General features: G+C 42.1%; 1 protein-coding gene across 1 annotated transcript in view; it reads right to left on the bottom strand.

The window, feature by feature from the left end:
* Positions 1–5,386, bottom strand: part of DSTN (destrin, actin depolymerizing factor) — a 146,665-nt gene extending 141,279 nt beyond the window's left edge. Inside the window, exon 1 of the mRNA XM_063918136.1 lies at positions 5,165–5,386. Within this exon, the coding sequence (XP_063774206.1) occupies positions 5,165–5,167 (3 nt within the window). The 5' untranslated portion in view covers positions 5,168–5,386. The remainder of the gene's footprint in view (positions 1–5,164) is intronic.
* Positions 5,387–18,247: the final 12,861 nt, after the last annotated feature.

Below are 18,247 nucleotides of genomic sequence, written 5' to 3'. Positions count from 1 at the left end.
TTTATATCCATCAAGTGTGCCCGAACATAGAGTCTTTCTTTTTTCTTTGTACACTACAAAATGTACCCCAACAAAATGAAAGCTATTATTGTAGTAACAGATGGATCTACCAAGTAATAGATCTAGCAAGTAATAGGCTGCAGGCTTTGAATACTTATGCGATAATCATTTACCATTTTTTAAAATCTGCAGACAAAGACAAATAATAAATTATGAGTTTGAAGATTTTTGCTTTAAGAACCTACTGGTTCACAATAAAAAGAATTTCTGGATACATGTGTGTGTCGTTCGTAATCAGGGGAGCCACAATGTTTTGAGGTCAGGGTGGTGGTGGTGGTGGTGGTGGTGGTGGGGAGATATAATTTCATTTTGGCACCCCTAAATTGCTAAATGGAGTTACCCACCACACCACCTAACAGATATTAATCTACTGTATCTATATTTATATTGATATCTCTATCTACAGTATCAGTGCCATGAGGGGGAGGGTGGAGGGAGCGTTTGGGTCCAAGGGAAGAAGAGAAAGGATGGGGGGAGGGGATGAATATATGAAGTCGGATGTGAGAAGGGCCAGGTTTGGTCCCAGAGCAGGAGCCAGCACGCACAGTAACTAGCCACACACTGTAGGAGCTGGAGCTGGGTGCCGTGGGGAGTAGAGCCCTGGAGGTGGGCAGAGAGGGGCTGTGGGGAGGGAGGAGGTGGAGCAGTCAGAAGTGGATTATCTTCATCTTGACACTGCCCATGCTAATCCTAGATGGCAGCTGCACTGCTCTCTGCGACCCAGCACATTGACTTGTTCCTCCCATATGTTTGAGGGGGTGAGAGCGAATACAGTAATACAGTCAAAACTGTGTACTTTTTAGGAGTTGAATAGACTACCTTTGAAGGTCACTGTGTATCTATCTATCTATCTATCTATCTATCTATCTATCTATCTATCTATCTATCTATCTATCTATCTATCCCATATTTATACAGTTTATATCAGTGAGACACAAGTATATACTTTACATCTACATCCACATGTGCAGTGTGTATATAGATGTGTGGACGCTCTTCTGTTTCTTCATTTCACAGCTGTCATACACAGGTCAAATATTTGTCCAGCAGAACAGTCTGCTCCAATACTCACAAAAGGGTTTCAAATATCCCATTACCTTGGTAACCTGCAACTTGGTGTCATGCACACACAGAGTACACAAGAGATACCACCGCAATAGGAAAATCATGTATACTCCTTACACACAAAATGCACATTTTGTTGGATGGCACCAAAGATATTAGAAATCAGCCAAATAATGACTTGTGAACTGTGGATTTTGGAATAAAAAACAAATGTTACATCTGTAGCTACAGCAAAGTGGCAGGTGTGATATGCGACTGAGGGAGGTGAACATACTACAAACGGAATAATTTATCGGAAGGACAGGTGCGCCAGAGAATAACAGAATGCATCTGCATTATTCAGAAGGGGAAAATATGAATGAACTATTTAAGCTCATTGTAAGTGTAATCAGGGCCGGTTCTAGCCCTTTTTGCACCCCGGGCGGGAAATAGGGGCATTGCTTCATACAGGGGGCGTGGTCAGTTACGCCCCCTGTACAGTAGAGTAGCGCCGCTGAAATGCTGTGCGGTGTGCAATGACGTCATCGTGCACCGCACAGCAAAGGTCCTCTCCACGAAGGGAAACTAGATACTACGCGTCTAGTTCCCTTCACAGCGGGACACAGCGGGCAGCGGGACACAGCGGCAGCGGGACACAGCGGGCAGCGGGGGGCACAGCAGTAGCGGATCTTGCCATGGTGTGGCGCCCTCCGGAGGCGGCGCCCGGGCAAAAGTCCTGCTTGCCCCGTGGCAAGATCCGCTACTGAGTGTAATACATGTTACACTTGAGGCACTGTAAATACTGGCAGTAAATATAAGTGTCCAATATACAGTATATGATTGCAAGTAGAACCTAGACCTGAGAAAGTATTTTGAATCTATGAAAATGTATTATCAGGCTTTCACCTCTGAGGATCTGGGGTACATTTACTAAAAGTCGATTTTGGTTGATGTTTAGTTGCTATTTGGTCGATGATTGATGGATTTTTGATCGATTTTGTGTTTAAGGGTCTAAGGGGTACATTTACTAAGCAGTGATAAGAGCGGAGAAGTGAGCCAGTGGAGAAGTTGCCCATGGCAACCAATCAGCACTGAAGTGACATCTATAATTTGCATACTATAAAATAATGCAGAGCTGCTGATTGGTTGATGGGGAAATTTCTCCACTGGCTCACTTCTCCGCTCTTATCACTACTTAGTAAATGTTCCCCTCTATCACACGTTTACTTACAGATGATTTGTGACATTGTTCAAATAATCATCGTTTTCATTAATCATCTATTAGTAAATGTGGAATTCAGACCCTGAAAAACAAAATCGACCAAACATCGGCAAAAAAAAAAATCAACCCAGATCTATTTTAATAAATATACCCCTAAATGCCATATTTACTAACATATGATTTTTTACATATTTTTTTAAAGGATTTAAAAATAAATCATCTTTTAGTAAATGTGTGATTTAGATGCTGAAACACAAAAATAAAAAATCGACCCAACATTGACCAGATATCAATAATCCTCGGCCTAAAATCGACTTTTTAGCAACTATACCCCCTTGTGTTACAAATGTGTTTTTATGAAAGAAGTACTGACTACAGGTTGAGAATCTCTTATCCAAAATGCTTGGGACCAGAGGCATTTTGGATACCGGATTTTCCCGTATTTTGGAATAATTGCATACCATAGTGAGATATCATGGCGATGGGACCTAACTCTAAGCACCGAATGCATTTATGTTTCATATACACCTTATACACACATCAGGAAGGTAATTTTAGCCAATATTTTTAATAACTTTGTGCATTAAACAAAGTTTGTGTACATTCACACAATTCATTTATGTTTCATATACACCTTATACACACAGCCTGAAGGTCATTTAATAACTGTGTGTATTAAACAAAGTTTGCGTACATTGAACCATCAGAAAACAAAGGTTTCACTATCTCACGCTCACTCAAAAAACTCCATATTTCGGAATATTCCGTATTTCGGAATATTTGGATATGGGATACTCAACCTGTGCTACAGTATCTCTGATAGACCAGCCATATAAAATAATGCTAAAATAAATGATTGCTTTAACCACTGTCACAACTTCTCTTTGCTGATTTCTCTGTCTGAGAATATATGCAAATAGATTAGGTCAGCTGCACATAATGAAAGAATTCCTGAAAACATGGCCTAATGGGAGTTCTTCAAGATTGGACCTTACAAAACATATTCTAATCTCTATTTATTAATCCTCACATAGTAATAACATGTCATCTCAGTAATGCTCAGTATTTTTAAAATAATAAAAAAATTCAAATTCATTTGCTGACAAGGATCATTAATATTATGAAAATAATATGCTTCAACTGACCACTTTATTTATTATGCTGGAGCAACTTTAGAACTCTTGTGGTCCAATTCAGAAATTTGTCTTATTAACTGAATTGAGGATATTTTTCAGTCACATGTAGTATGAAATACTTACAAATTGATATATATATATACATACATACACTGTATATAGATAGATAGATAGATAGATAGATAGATAGATAGATAGATAATGATCAACAATAACCATTATGGGCATCTGTTAATAAAAATGTGAGTGATAAAGCAGCAGAAGTATACAGTAGGACAGCATGCTGTATGTTCCATTGCAGCCTGCTCTGTAAATCCCTTGTAAAGGCCTGATTTCATCAAGGTCATGTGTTTTTTATATATATATATATATATATATATATATATACACACACACACACCTATAAAAAGTAAAAATAAATATTAATCCAGCAGTGTCTACACATTTTATATGATAGTGGGAGAAAACTTTTTAGGGTATGTCACCAGTATGGCTTCCATCCTGAAATCAGCCATCTTGGATGCAACTCCAATTTTTTAACTGGAAAAGGAGTCATGTGACATATCAAGCAGAAGCAGAATTTCATATTAAAAACAATGGCCTTCTTCGTTTTATTTTAACATTTCATTATTAACTCTTGAGTCTTCTTTTGCAAGTAATACCTTACTCATTTTTTTTATAGGGGTGCTTCCACACTTATGGACCACTATATACTGTATGTGTGTATATACATCTATATATATCTATCTATATATATATCTATCTATCTATATATATATATATATATATATATATATATGGGATGACAGTCATTTTTAGAAACGTTATAGTTTTATATCCACTTTTTAATCTGTGAAAGTAACTTTACATTAGTGGTAACTCACTTATTTTGTATTCCATCTACATACATAGAAATCTCTATATAAATCAACATCTATCCACATGCAAATAAGCATGACATAGCGTACAAACCAGCTTTTATTTTTGGTATAGGTATAAATAGCTCTGCAACTGTCCAAAAGATATAATAAAAAAATAATAATAATAGTGACAAGAACACCTGTTGCTATAAGAGCAGTGCATTGTATGTGTTTTTTTTTGTATGATTCAATTACTAAACATTAAAAGTAATTACAATTACTCCCCCCCCCCCTCGCCCCATAACAATGCTTTATGCTGTGTTTGTGTATAATATACAGAAAATAAACACTAAAACTTTTCCAGTTGTTTTGTACTATTTTACTACATCTTAAATGCTGTGTTACTATGCTTGTCCTTATTTCAGGAAATGAGTAAACATATACAAAGCACTTGTTTATGGTAGGCTTCCCGGCAATACTCATGGAAAGTAAGGTACATGGGAACAATATTCTTCTGGAGGATAGATCTAGATTCTAGATTAAGTAACAAACTATGTATAAGAAGCAATTAGTCATCAGTATAAATGTTAATTTTTGTTCAATTTGAAATAATTTTAAATTTTATCTTTTTAAATCAGCAAAATGATCATATTAAAATAGGACAGTACAATATTTTATCATTTTCTAAATAATAATAATAATAATAATAATAATAATAATAATAATAATAAAAAAAACAAGATATATATTTAAGAAACGTGAAGAATTATAAATCACATGCACAGGTAAGTGTGGATTATGGAAACAGACTATTTTGTATATTGTTTACGTGATATAATTACCATTTCTTGTAGTGCCGTTGGTTGCAGCTCTGGGGAAGCTCACAGACAGTCCGAGATGAAGCTGTAAGGAAATGGAGATGTGAGGCTGTCCTTTGTGTGTGCACCTGCTGATACTGAGCTGTGACTATGTAATACACCCTACACTCTTACAGGTGATATGCTCTGGAGGGGCAGAGAATACCAGTGATGACAGCCTATACTGGTACTTACTGTAGCTCTTAGTCACGCAGCGGTGGCAATGGCTTACAGGCTATTCAAAGCACAGGGGGTGGAGCAGGACTGTGGAGTACAAAGGACAATTATGAATTGTTTCTCTCTGATGCTTGAAGTGTTTGTTGTTGCCGCATGACAGTTGATAGATGCTTTCATATATTTTTACTTAATAATTATTATTACGTCACCAAGTTGATGTTACCAGTGTTAGTTTAAAGATATTTACAACTGTAACTACTGCAAAGGCAATAAGCTTTAGGCGTCTGTTTAAATAAACTATATAGCAGACTTTAGAGGCTTTATTTTATTTTTAGGTTCACACATATATATATATATATATAAAAAACAGTGACTTTTTCGCTGTTGCGTTTATAAAAAACCTTTATACGTTTCTAAATCCAGCAAATGGAGACTAAAGCTGAGTACACACTAGATGATGTGCTCCATGAGCGATATCATCAGTGTTTGTCCTTGAACTCCCGGGCAAACGACTTACACATTGAACCATATCGCTAATGATATCGTTCAGTGACGTCATCCTGCCACGACCCCGAACATGCAGTTTCAGACGATATTGACTTGCATGTACAGACAACAGAAGACCTGGAGCAGGCACTAATAGTAAAGGTATGAGTGACTTTATATGAAAGAGCTGCTAATAGCATTAATATATGCAGACAATATATGCAGAAATTCAGGATTATGTTTGCCCTGTCCTTTAGTCAATATGATGTTTATATTTTGAGATCCGTTGATAATATTGATATTATCCATAAATCAATGATCGTGGGTCAGCATTTTACTATGTCTTCCATTCTGTAAGTACTGAAGGTCATGGCAAGCAGGCTGGGACTGGCTAATAGGGTTACAGGTGAAACAACTGGTGGGCCCCACTGCCTCAAGGCCCACTCTCTCCTCTAGGGATCAGGTTTTAGACTGTGCACTTGAATTACACTTTATACATATTATTTTACATGGATATGCACAGGACTATGGTGTATTTACTACAGTGGATTGCTGATATTAATCTGCTACATTATCATGCACTAGCAGTATTTACTACAGATGTGTCCTCATACATCTGCCTCAATGCACATGTAGCAGGAGATGCCTGGCGTGAGTGAGCTGACAAGTCCCGTGTAACACTGTTAGCGCTGGGCACCTTATTGCTGCAAATGCATCTTATTCACATCACTATGCAAATAGGACACACTCTGTTGATTAAAATGATATGGGGCTATATTCTCTTTGTGTCTGCGGCTGTAACTGCATGCGAAATGGTACCCAGGGCCATCTTAACAGCAGTGTAGGCCCCTGGGCACAGCAATGCACTGGACCCCCGACCCATCCTCCAGCGGTAGGGATGGGGGGTGCTATCAGCGCAGCTTTGATGTCCCGCGGGCGGTAGGTGGTGTTCTATCTTCCACGCAGCATGTAGGACCTGGAACAGTAATTTCTGCTAATTACTCCTTTACTGCACAGATGGGGCTAAACTTTAGAATGGGGCATTGGGCTGAATGAACAAGCCTGGTACATGACTTCCAGAGTGCTAGGGGGTGTTTAATAGGTAGGGGAGGGGCAGATAGTGGAGTGGGCGTAATATTTATCATTTTCCGGTGGGAGGGTGGCTTGCTTGACTGCAGATATCTCAAGTTCCTGAAAATATATTTCTTAGCTTTGAATGGTATAAAAACACTAGAGAGTCCCACCTTTCAGAAGGTTCTGTGGACTTGGGGATCAGAGTTCAGGAGCCAAAGCAAGTCACCAACGAATATCTAAAACTGTATATTTGGCATGTGGAGCTGGAGCAGGGACCAGCTGCTTGAAGGCTGATATCTATGGTTCAGGGCATAGCAGAGACAAGCTGCCCGTGTCCACCAAAAGGGGAGAGTCGCAGCTTTTGGCTTATACCCTCAGAAATACTCTATGTCAGACAAAACCCGAGCTATCAGGCTGGGAAGAGCAATTAACAGGCTTGGTTGGGGACCACTGCTTTCAAGTCAGATATCTCCGGTTCCCCAGGGCCGATTTTCAAAAATCTTATACTCCTGGGGCCCTTGGGCAAGAGTCCATTGAGCCCATACGAAAAGACGGCACTGATGGTACCATGTCTCAGGACATTCTGGTAGACTGCAAGATAGATTGAGAGGGTAAATCACAAGACAATCTGATAAATTATGGGGCAAAGAGTCAGATTTGTGACAACACTGTGGATAAAGTCGCCCTGGGGTATAGGTTGTGCAAAGTTAATTTTTTTTACTTTTTTGGTGTTTTATTGACTTTTGTTTTTAACTTTTTTTGCAACCGACACTACGGAGTCATGCTGCAGCGCTTATATGATTGTCAACATACTAGGGTATAGCCGCAGAGTCAGTGCAGCACCACTGTCTGACAGAATTAGACTAAGGGGACTGGACACATCACACCTTGGGGATGAACACAGCACAGCCAATTGATGGACACAGTAGAGCACAGCACTGGTGGATGGACACAGCAGGCACTTGTGGATGGACACAGTAGAGCACAGCACTTGTGGATGGACACAGCAGGCACTTGTGGATGGATACAGCACAGCTTGTGGATGGACACAGCAGGCACTTGTGGATGGACACAGCAGAGCACAGCACTTGTGGATGGACACAGCAGGCCCTTATGGATGGACACAGCAGAGCACAGCACTTGTGGCTGGACACAGCAGGCACTTGTGGATGGACGCATCAGAGCACAGCACTTGTGGCTGGACACAGTAGGCACTTGTGGATGCATACAGCATAGCTTGTGGATGGACACAGCAGGCACTTGTGGATGGACACAGCAGAGCACAGCACTTGCGGCTGGACACAGCAGGCACTTGTGGATGGACACAGCAGTGCACAGCACTTGTGGCTGGACACAGCAGGCACTTGTAGATGGACACAGCTGAGCACAGCACTTGTGGCTGGGCACAGCAGGCACTTGGTGGCTGGGCACAGCAGGCACTTGGTGGATGGACACAGCAGGCACTTGGTGGATGGACACAGCAGGCACTTGTGGATGGACACAGCAGAGCACAGCACTTGTGGATGGACATAGCAGAGCACAGCACTTGTGGATTGACACAGCAGGCACTTGTAGATGGACACAGCAGAGCACAGCACTTGTGGATGGACACAGCAGAGCACAGCACAGCATACAGCAGCATGACTGGAGTGGAATTGAGCCGAGTCCTGAAATTGAGCCGGGGTCCTTATATAGCATTCAAAACCCATGAGATTCTGACGCCAGGGTGATGATGTTTTGCCTCGATTCGGAATATGAGCCTGATGAGAAAACCTGAGCCAGGGCTCGGATGTACTCGGTTACTGAACGTTCAGGGGGATGGGATTTAACAAAATCCAAACCACTCATCTCTAGTATTATTTCTATTTCACGGAATCCCAAAATAAATTTGTTTTAAATTGGACATTGCTTAAGTCGAGTAAAGAATTTAAGGGTGATATGCATCATTCTGACAGTGCAAGGTCTCAGATGATTGCAAAATACTACATTATTTGGTGGACAGTAATAGAGAAAAAAATGCAAATTAAGTCATTTATAAATATAGTTTATGCATGAGTAAAAAATGCAGACCTGTTATATATTTCTAGTTGCATACATGTTCCTAACTGACTGCCTCCCACATAGAGAGCCCCCCCTGGTATTATTCCAGATTTTGGCACTACTCCAATAAAAAACGTTGCATGACCTTTGCCGGTGCCGCTGGGGAGACGCGTATTGGAGCGTGTACTTTAGGACAATAAATTTGTTAATTTGAACTTATCCGTTTGTCTTCTACAACTGCTTGATGAGGCCTAATGTAATAAATAAATGTTGAGTATTAGGGGATAAAGGGACTGTCTTTATTACATGTGTGTATGTTGAATGTGGGTCTTTTTTCACATTACGGTTACCACTGCGCTCTTGAAAGGTGCAAAAGGCATCCCATTAAATGTGTACACCGAGACCTGATTTCATATCAGAGATGTGTAAATAATGTACAAAGTGGCTAAACAGGGGACGTCAGCCTACATGCTGCTTCTCTACTCCTCCAATCTCAAATATATAGCAAATTCATTTTTTGTGTGTGTTTGTTTTTAGTATACAGGTAGAATAAAGGGGTGGTCTTCTGTTTGCCGGCTGTCGGGATCCCGGCCCACAGTATACCAGCGCCACCCAGAATAAAGTACTTAGCCCACTTTATACAAAGAACACCCTAACTGTTCAGGTCCTGCCATCAAATTAATCCAAAATGTTATCCTTCGATGATGATGCTGCCAAAACAGAGCATTTTCAGAGTGGGTTCTGCAATTTTGCACTATTGTAAATGACCCTTATATGAAGTAATGCCTCCCATCTCTTTCTGAGACTTTCTGAGGCATTTTATGTTTGGTGCTTAGACTGCGGATCTATTTGTCTACTGTGTCTCTTGGGATGACTTAACCAACTACGTAATGTTCATAATTAATATTTCAGGAGTTATTGGAGAGCGTTTTCTTTCTAGCTGCTACAATGGCAGGGGTCTGGACCCAAGAGAACACAAACAACTACAATGTAAACAAAGAGGAGAGTTTTAAGAACGTCTTTTGAAATATACTGTACAATATTACTCTGGCTTTATACTGTTCATGAACCACTTGCCACTAATGTGTTTGCATGTTCACTTAGTGATGCGAGTAACTAACTCTTACTTACACAAGCGTCCATAAATTAAGGTCCTGAACTGTAGTGAGCATCCTGCATTGTACTTTACCAGACAATTGTCCTATTAAAGTGTGACATGGAGAAAATAGACATTTCCACAATGACGAAAAATTAAATCCTATAAATACCATGGTATCCGGTCTTTAGGTCGACCACACTTTGGTCGACAGTCATTAGGTCGACCACTATTAGTCGGCATGCATTAGGTCAACATGGTCTATAGGTCGATATTGTCAATAGGTCGACATGAGTTTTTCAACTTTTTCCCCCCATTTAAAAAAAAACTTTTTTATACTTTACAATCCACGTGGACTATGATTTGGAATAGTAACCTGTGCCGAGTGCAGCGATAGCGGAGCGAGGCACCTTGCTCGAAGCATGGCGAGCAAAGCGAGCCATGAAAGGGGACAGGGTGCACTAATTGGGGTTCCCGGTCACTTTACAAAGAAAACAACACAAATTTTTTCTTAAAAACGTCATGTCAACCTTTTTTCCACGTCGACCTAGTTCATGTCGACCTAATGACTGCGTCGACCTATTTCAGGTGTCGACCTAGTCACTGTCGACCAATAGTGGCCGATCTAATGACTGTCGACCTAAGCGTGGTCGACCCCATGATCAACACCCAACTGCCATATCTGGGATTGGTATGAAATACCTACAATCAAAATCCCGATGGTCAAAATCCCGACAGCAATTGACCGACGGTCAAAATCCCGACATGGACAAAATATCGACATTTAAAATACAGACAATGTTGACAGGTCAAAAAGCCGCGCTCGCCATGCTTCGGGCACGGTGCCTCGCTGCGCTCGGCACGCTATTATACTCCCGCTCCAGGTCCACTGGGAGGGTAAAGTATGAACAAGTCGGTTTCAATGAAAAAATCATGAAAAACCCGTGTCAACTTTTTGACCTGTCGACGTTATAAATGTCGGTATTTTGACATTGCCTGTATTTTAAATGTTGGTATTTTGACCATGTCGGCATTTTGACCTTGTCGGTATTTTGACCGTCGGTCAATTGCAGTCGGTATTTTGACCGTCGGGATTTTGATTGTCGGTAAATTGAATGCATCCCCCATATATATATATATATATATATATTAATGCGAAAACCCTCACTCACCAGCTCATTGACTGACTGACTGACTGACTGACTGATCACTAATTTTCTTACTTCCCGATAAGTTAGGAAGCTGAATATTAACATAGGTATTCTGTAGGTGGAAAATAGGAAAACTACGTAATTACAATTTAAAAAAAACTTCCCCTAAGGGGATAAAAAGGGGGTTGACATAATGACATCATTACCAATGCGTGGCTTGCGTTGCGTGAATGATAACGCCCAAACGGACAGTCGTATCAAAATTTGGATTGCACGTCCAGTGTGTAGAATTTAATAAACAACAAAACAATCTTGTCACTTTTTACCGTAGTTGCTACAGGTGCTCCCCGGGTAATGCCAAGAACCTTGGATTAATATTTACTTACATTAAGACATCTCAAATTTACAGCTCTATAGATTTACCAAATTTTTAACACTCATTTCTATTTACAAAGTGAAAATCAGAAACTTCCGTGCGAAGAACGTGTAGAGCAGCTAGTATAATATATTCACTAAATGTTGCCACTCTTCCGTGAAACTGATCCAACTCATCATTTACATCATTTTTTTTTACTGAGTCCGAAACATTACTGGTACACACAGCCGCAGGAGAAAGTCGCTGTTAGTTTCTGCAATCAGATGCAATGCATGCACAACAGTTTTGTTTTGGATCCTTGTTATTTGTATCTTTGTTACGAGCCATTGCGGCGGTTCAGCTCTATCCCGGTTGTCCCGGGCGACCGCAGGGATATTGTGGGTCTTCATAGGGACATGCAGCGCTTTTTCTGCATGGAGTTTGTAATTAAAAGGGGCTTGTCCCAGCTGGCCTCCGGATTGGCTCTCCTCCCGTTTATCTTCCAGAACACTCCTGCCTGACTTTGCCGGTTATAGAGCCTAATTCAGAGTTGATCGCAGCAGCAAATTTGTTAGCAGTTGGGAAAAACCATGTGCACTGCAGGGGGGGCAGATATAACATGTGCAGAGAGAGTTAGATTTGGGTGGGGTGTGTTCAAACTGAAATCTAAATAGCAGTGTAAAAATAAAGCGACCAGTATTTACCCTGCACAGAAACAATATAACCCACCCAAATCTACCTCTCTGCAAATGTTATATCTGCCCCACCTGCAATGCACATGGGTGTAATTCTCAGTTGATCGCAGCAGGAACTTTGTTAGCAGTTGGGCAAAACCATGTGCACTGCAGGGGAGGCAGATATAACATGTGCAGAGAGAGTTAGATTTGGGTGGGGTGTGTTCAATCTGCAATCTAAATTGCAGTGAAAAAATAAAACAGCCAGTATTTACCCTGCACAGAAACAAAATACCCCACCCAAATCTAACTCTCTCTGCACATGTTATATCTGTCCCCCCTGCAGTGCACATGGTTTTTCCCAACTGCTAAAAAATTTCCTGCTGCGATCAACTTGGAATTACCCCCTTGGTTTTGCCCAACTGCTAACAAATTTGCTGCTGCGATCAACTCTGAATTACCCCCATAGTCCTCAGTTACTGCAGGAGCCCTTGTTGCTGTGTGTTGTAATCCGGATCTTCCTCGTCCCTTTGTCTGCTTCAGCCAATCCTGCAAACCTGGTCTATCAGTTAATATTCTGCAAGTCCATGCTTCAGCCAATCCTGCAAACCTGGTCTATCAGTTAATATCCTGCAAGTCCATGCTTCAGCTAATCCTGCAAATCTGGTTTGTCAGCTAACATCCTGCAAGGTTTAGCTTTGGCCAATCCTGCATGCCTGGTCAGTCTACTAACATCTTTCTAGTCTAAGCTGCGGACAATTTTGCACACCAGGTCCGTCTGCTAACACCATGCAGGGCCAAGCTTCAGCCAACCCTACACACTTGGTCTGTCCATTAACATCCAGCAAAGCCAAGCTCAGGTCAATTCTGCATACCTGGTCTGTCAGTTAATAGTAGTGATGAGCGGGTTCGGATCCTCGGAATCCAACCCGCCCGAACTTCACCTTTTTTTTTACACGGGTCCGAGCGACTCGGATCCTCCCGCCTTGCTCGGTTAACCCGAGCGCGCCCGAACGTCATCATCCCGCTGTCGGATTCTCGCGAGACTCGGATTCTATATAAGGAGCCGCGCGTCGCCGCCATTTTTCACACGTGCATTGAGATTGATAGGGAGAGGACGTGGCTGGCGTCCTCTCCGTTGTATTAGAAAAAAAAAAAAACGGAGTGACTTAGTTTTAATTGTGGGGAGGATTGGGGACGGGGAGCAGCTGTTAGGGAGTACAATGCAGGGTTTTGAGTTTAATCCGTTGTTTCTCTGCCTGAAAAAAAACGCTCCACCATATCTGTGCTCACTCAGTGTGCTGCACTGCTGCATGATATATCTGTGCTGAGTGCACTGCTCACACTGCCTAATTGTGGGGACTGGGGAGCAGTTATAGCAGGAGTACAGTGCACAGTTTTGCTGACAGTGACCACCAGTCCAGTATACGTTTGTCTGCCTGAAAAACACTGTGGTGTTTTGTTTTTCTTTCTTCATGCTAGTTTGTTTAGCAGTCTGCTGACAGTGTCCACCAGGTCCGTTATACAGTATATTATATATATAATTAAGCACTAAGCAGCAGTACGGTAGGCCACGGCTGTACCTACCTCTGTGTCGTCAGTGCACTCGTGTCAGGTCCGGGTGTTTTTGTGAATCCGTTAACCCGGGACCAACCACAGGTGTAGGTGCTAGGGTATGAAGAAAGCAGGGAGGACGAAGAAAGTTCCGTTTCATATTTTATTAGAAATAACAATTCAGTAAAGTGTTAAATGACAAGTTGTTAATCATCATATTATACGGAAGTATTGCTGGAATGGCAGAAATAATATGCAGAATAAATCTCAAAGACAAATAAAAGAAATGTTCATGGAACTGTATATGAAACAAGCTGAAGAATAAATGTTGAATTGTCCAAATATAAACAAGCTTTGATGCTGAACGGCAGAATGTGTTTAACTGGGTAATGCAGACATGAAGAAATAACTGTAAGGATTTGCAATGAAGTTTTAAGAGTTAACTGAGAGGCTGTGAAGAATTATCCTTGTTATGGTAACATAGAAAATAAAAGTACTTAATTGGGTTACTTGCGGGTTCCGGAGATCACTGTGAAAACTGTAGCAGATGACAAGGTGATGAACGGGTTAAATGCTGAGTAGAACAAACGAACAGCTGAGGGTAATGGAATCCTCCAAACTTTGTATGGTAGGCAGACAAGGTAACCTCATGCAAGACTCTGGGAATCCAACTGCTTCCAGTAGGTGTGCCATTAACTGACAGCACAGCGGGGAGCTGGTGGATCTTTTAGCAGTGAAGGCTGCAGACGGACCTCTGGGAACGGAGGCGATATCTGGACCACGGGAATCACACAGGAATGCACGGAGAGAGCTCAGAGCTAGAGCACAGCGTTGATACAACAAAGCACTGGCCCAGAGTAACATAATCCCAGCCTACTTAAAGGCAGCACAAGCACGGGATTGGCTTACACCTGCCCACAGGTGTTTTCACAAGTGCTCTGTATTACCTATTTGGTCTCCAACATGGCCACCTCCTATACAGCAGACACACCGCAGTGCCTTAGGCCATTTGGTCCCCGCACTCACAGTTCCCAGATTCTGCATTACCTGTGCCACCGATCACGCCGCGTCCCCACACGGGCGCACAGCACCGCAAGCAACCGCACTGGCAACGTATGAACCCCAGAACCTGCAAAGGTAAGAGACCGGTTCGTGACAGTACCCCCTCTTCTACGGGTGGTCTCCGAACACCTTTGAACCTTGTCAGGATTTTTGGAGAAGTATTTCTGTACCAGTCTTGGAGCATGAACATCTTCAGAGAAAACCCAGGATCTCTCCTCCGGACCGTAACCCTTCCAGTCGACCAAAAACTGTAAACATCCATATCGGGAACGTGAGTCCACAATCTCTTTAACTTCAAATTCCTCATTCTGCAAAGAGTGAACTTTAGGAGATTTGGACTGGGTAGTACGGAACTTATTGAGAATCAAAGGCTTCAGTAAAGATGTATGAAAGGCGTTAGGAATTCTCAAAGACGGTGGCAACTTGACTTTGTATGACATAGGGTTGAGTACCTTTACAATGGGAAATGGACCAATAAACTTGGGAGCAAATTTCTTAGAAGGAACTTTGAACCTGAGATTGCGCATATAAATCCAAACTTGGTCTCCCACTTTGTAATTCGGTACAGCTTTACGTTTTCTATCTGCAAAAGATTTATAACGAGCGGAAGTTTTGACCAAGGACTTACGTACACAACTCCAGATTCTAGATAGACGTTGAAGCTCTTGATCTGCCGCTGGAACCTCTAGGGCTGGCAATGGATGGAACTCTGGCACACGAGGATGGAAGCCGAAGTTAATATAAAAGGGCGTAGATTCCGAAGATGAATGGAAGAGATTATTATGAGCAAATTCTGCCAATGGAAGGTAGTCAACCCAGTCATCCTGTGAGGACGATATATATAGCCGGAGAAATGTTTCAAGGTCTTGGTTGACTCTCTCAGTTTGTCCATCTGTCTGAGGATGATATGCAGAAGAAAAATTCAACTTGACATTTAAAGATGAACAAAGCGACCTCCAAAACTTGGCCACAAACTGTGTTCCCCGATCAGAGATAATCTCTCGAGGAAGGCCATGCAACTTGAAGATTTCAGAGATGAACAATCTGGCTAGTAAAGGGGCTGATGGTAACCCAGTTAATGGAATGAAATGTGCCATTTTCGAAAATCAATCCACTATCACCCAAATGGTATTTCGCCCTTTTGATGGAGGTAGATCGGTCACGAAATCCATTGAGATATGAGTCCATGGTTGTTTGGGTATGGATAATGGATGTAATAAACCTGGTGGAGAACTTCTTGGACTCTTATGTTGGGCACATTTAGGACATGCTGCTATAAACTCTTGGACATCGGCTTTGAGACGTGGCCACCAATAAGACTGTTGAATAAATTTGAGAGTCTTTAGAACCCCAGGATGACCCATGAAGGAAGAGGAGTGAGCCCAGGTAAGCAGCCGTTTCCGAAGACCTGTGGCGACAAAGGTCCTGCCTGGCGGAGGAACTGGAGAGGTTCGAGTCATTAAAAAGGACGTAGGATTCACAATGGCTTGATTCGTGGTAGCATCATTTAATTCAGAAGAAGCAAAGGACCGGGAAAGGGCATCTGCCTTTTTGTTCTGAGACCCTGGACGATAGGTGAGCTTGAAATCAAATCGTGTGAAGAAAAGCGCCCATCGAGCTTGTCGTGGATTCAAACACTGAGCTGACTGCAGATACAGAAGATTCTTATGATCAGTATAAACTGTAATGCGATGTTGTGCTCTTTCTAGAAGGTATCTCCACTCCTCAAATGCCAACTTGATGGCAAGTAATTCTTGCTCACCGATTGCATAATTACGTTCTGCCGGGAGGAACTTACGGGAGAAATATCCGCAGGGATGGACCTTTTTATCTTCAAAGACTTGTGATAACACAGCTCCTACTGCTTCTGTAGATGCATCCACCTCTAGTAGAAAGGGACGATTCAAATCAGGCTGTCGAAGAATGGGGGCTGACCCAAAGGCTTGCTTTAAATCAGAGAAGGCTTTGATTGCTTCAGAAGACCAGTTCGTAGGATTTGCTCCCTTGCGAGTTAGGGCTGTGATGGGAGCAGCTAACGAAGAATAATTCTTAATGAATCTCCTATAGAAATTAGCAAAGCCAAGAAATCGCTGAATCCCCTTGAGAGTTGTAGGAGTGGACCAATCTCGGATAGCTTGTACCTTACCGGGATCCATACATAGCTCTGATCCAGAAATGATGTAACCAAGGAACGGTATGGAAGATACTTCAAAAGTGCACTTCTCTAACTTACAATAAAGTCGATTTTTCCTCAGACGTGTCAGTACCTCTTTAACTTGGTGACGGTGAGACTTTAGATCCGTAGAGAATATTAGGATATCATCCAAGTACACTACTAGACACTTGTAGAGAAGATCACGAAAAAGTTCATTCACATAGCTTTGAAAAACTGCAGGTGCATTACAAAGACCAAAAGGCATTACAAGGTATTCGTAATGCCCATCCCGGGTATTAAAAGCAGTCTTCCACTCGTCCCCTACCCGGATGCGGATTAAATTGTAGGCCCCTCGGAGATCCAATTTTGTAAACACAGTAGCTCCCTTTACCTGGTCAAATAATTCTGGAATTAAGGGTAAAGGGTACTCGTTTTTCACAGTGATCTCATTGAGTCCACGGTAATCTATGCATGGTCGTAACCCACCGTCCTTCTTCTTAACGAAGAAGAATCCGGCTCCTGCAGGTGAAGAAGATGGTCTGATAAATCCTTTGGTTAGATTTTCCTGTATATAATCAGACATAGCTTGCGTCTCTGGGATGGATAGCGGATAAATTCGTCCCCTAGGAGGTGTTTTACCCGGAACCAGGACGATTGGGCAGTCCCATTCGCGATGAGGAGGTAGAGAGTCTGCTGCTTGTTTACTGAAAACATCCGCAAAGGATTGATACACCGGAGGTAGGTCGGGAAGGCTAATTGACCGGAGAGGTACAATTGAGGCTAAACAGTCCTTGGTACAAGATTTACCCCACGAAAGGACTTCCATGGTTTGCCAATTAAGTTGAGGATTATGTTTCTGCAGCCAAGGTAAACCAAGTATCACATCTTGAGAGGCTTTGGGAATCACGTAGAAGGAGAGGTATTCGGAATGGAGCACACCAACTTTCATCTTGAGACATACGGTTCGATGAGTAATTATACCATCTGGAATTCGACTTCCATCCACTGCTGTAACAGCAACTGCTGCTTCCAGAGGCATGGTTTGAACTTTAGACCGTATGACAAAGGCTGAGGACATGAAGTTCTCGGCTGCCCCGGAATCTAGGAGAGCTGAAACTTTCACTGTAGAACTTGGAACTTTTAATTGAATAGACAAGGTCGGCTCTTTCCCAGAACGTGATTCTAAAGTAACTCCTAGCTTAACCTCCCTTGGATAAGCTAGGAGCGAGAGTCTCCCAGGCCGG

The sequence above is a fragment of the Pseudophryne corroboree genome, chromosome 4 (assembly GCF_028390025.1).
Source record: "Pseudophryne corroboree isolate aPseCor3 chromosome 4, aPseCor3.hap2, whole genome shotgun sequence".
NCBI classification, from domain to species: domain Eukaryota; kingdom Metazoa; phylum Chordata; class Amphibia; order Anura; family Myobatrachidae; genus Pseudophryne; species Pseudophryne corroboree.
This window is presented reverse-complemented; position numbering and strand designations above follow the sequence as displayed.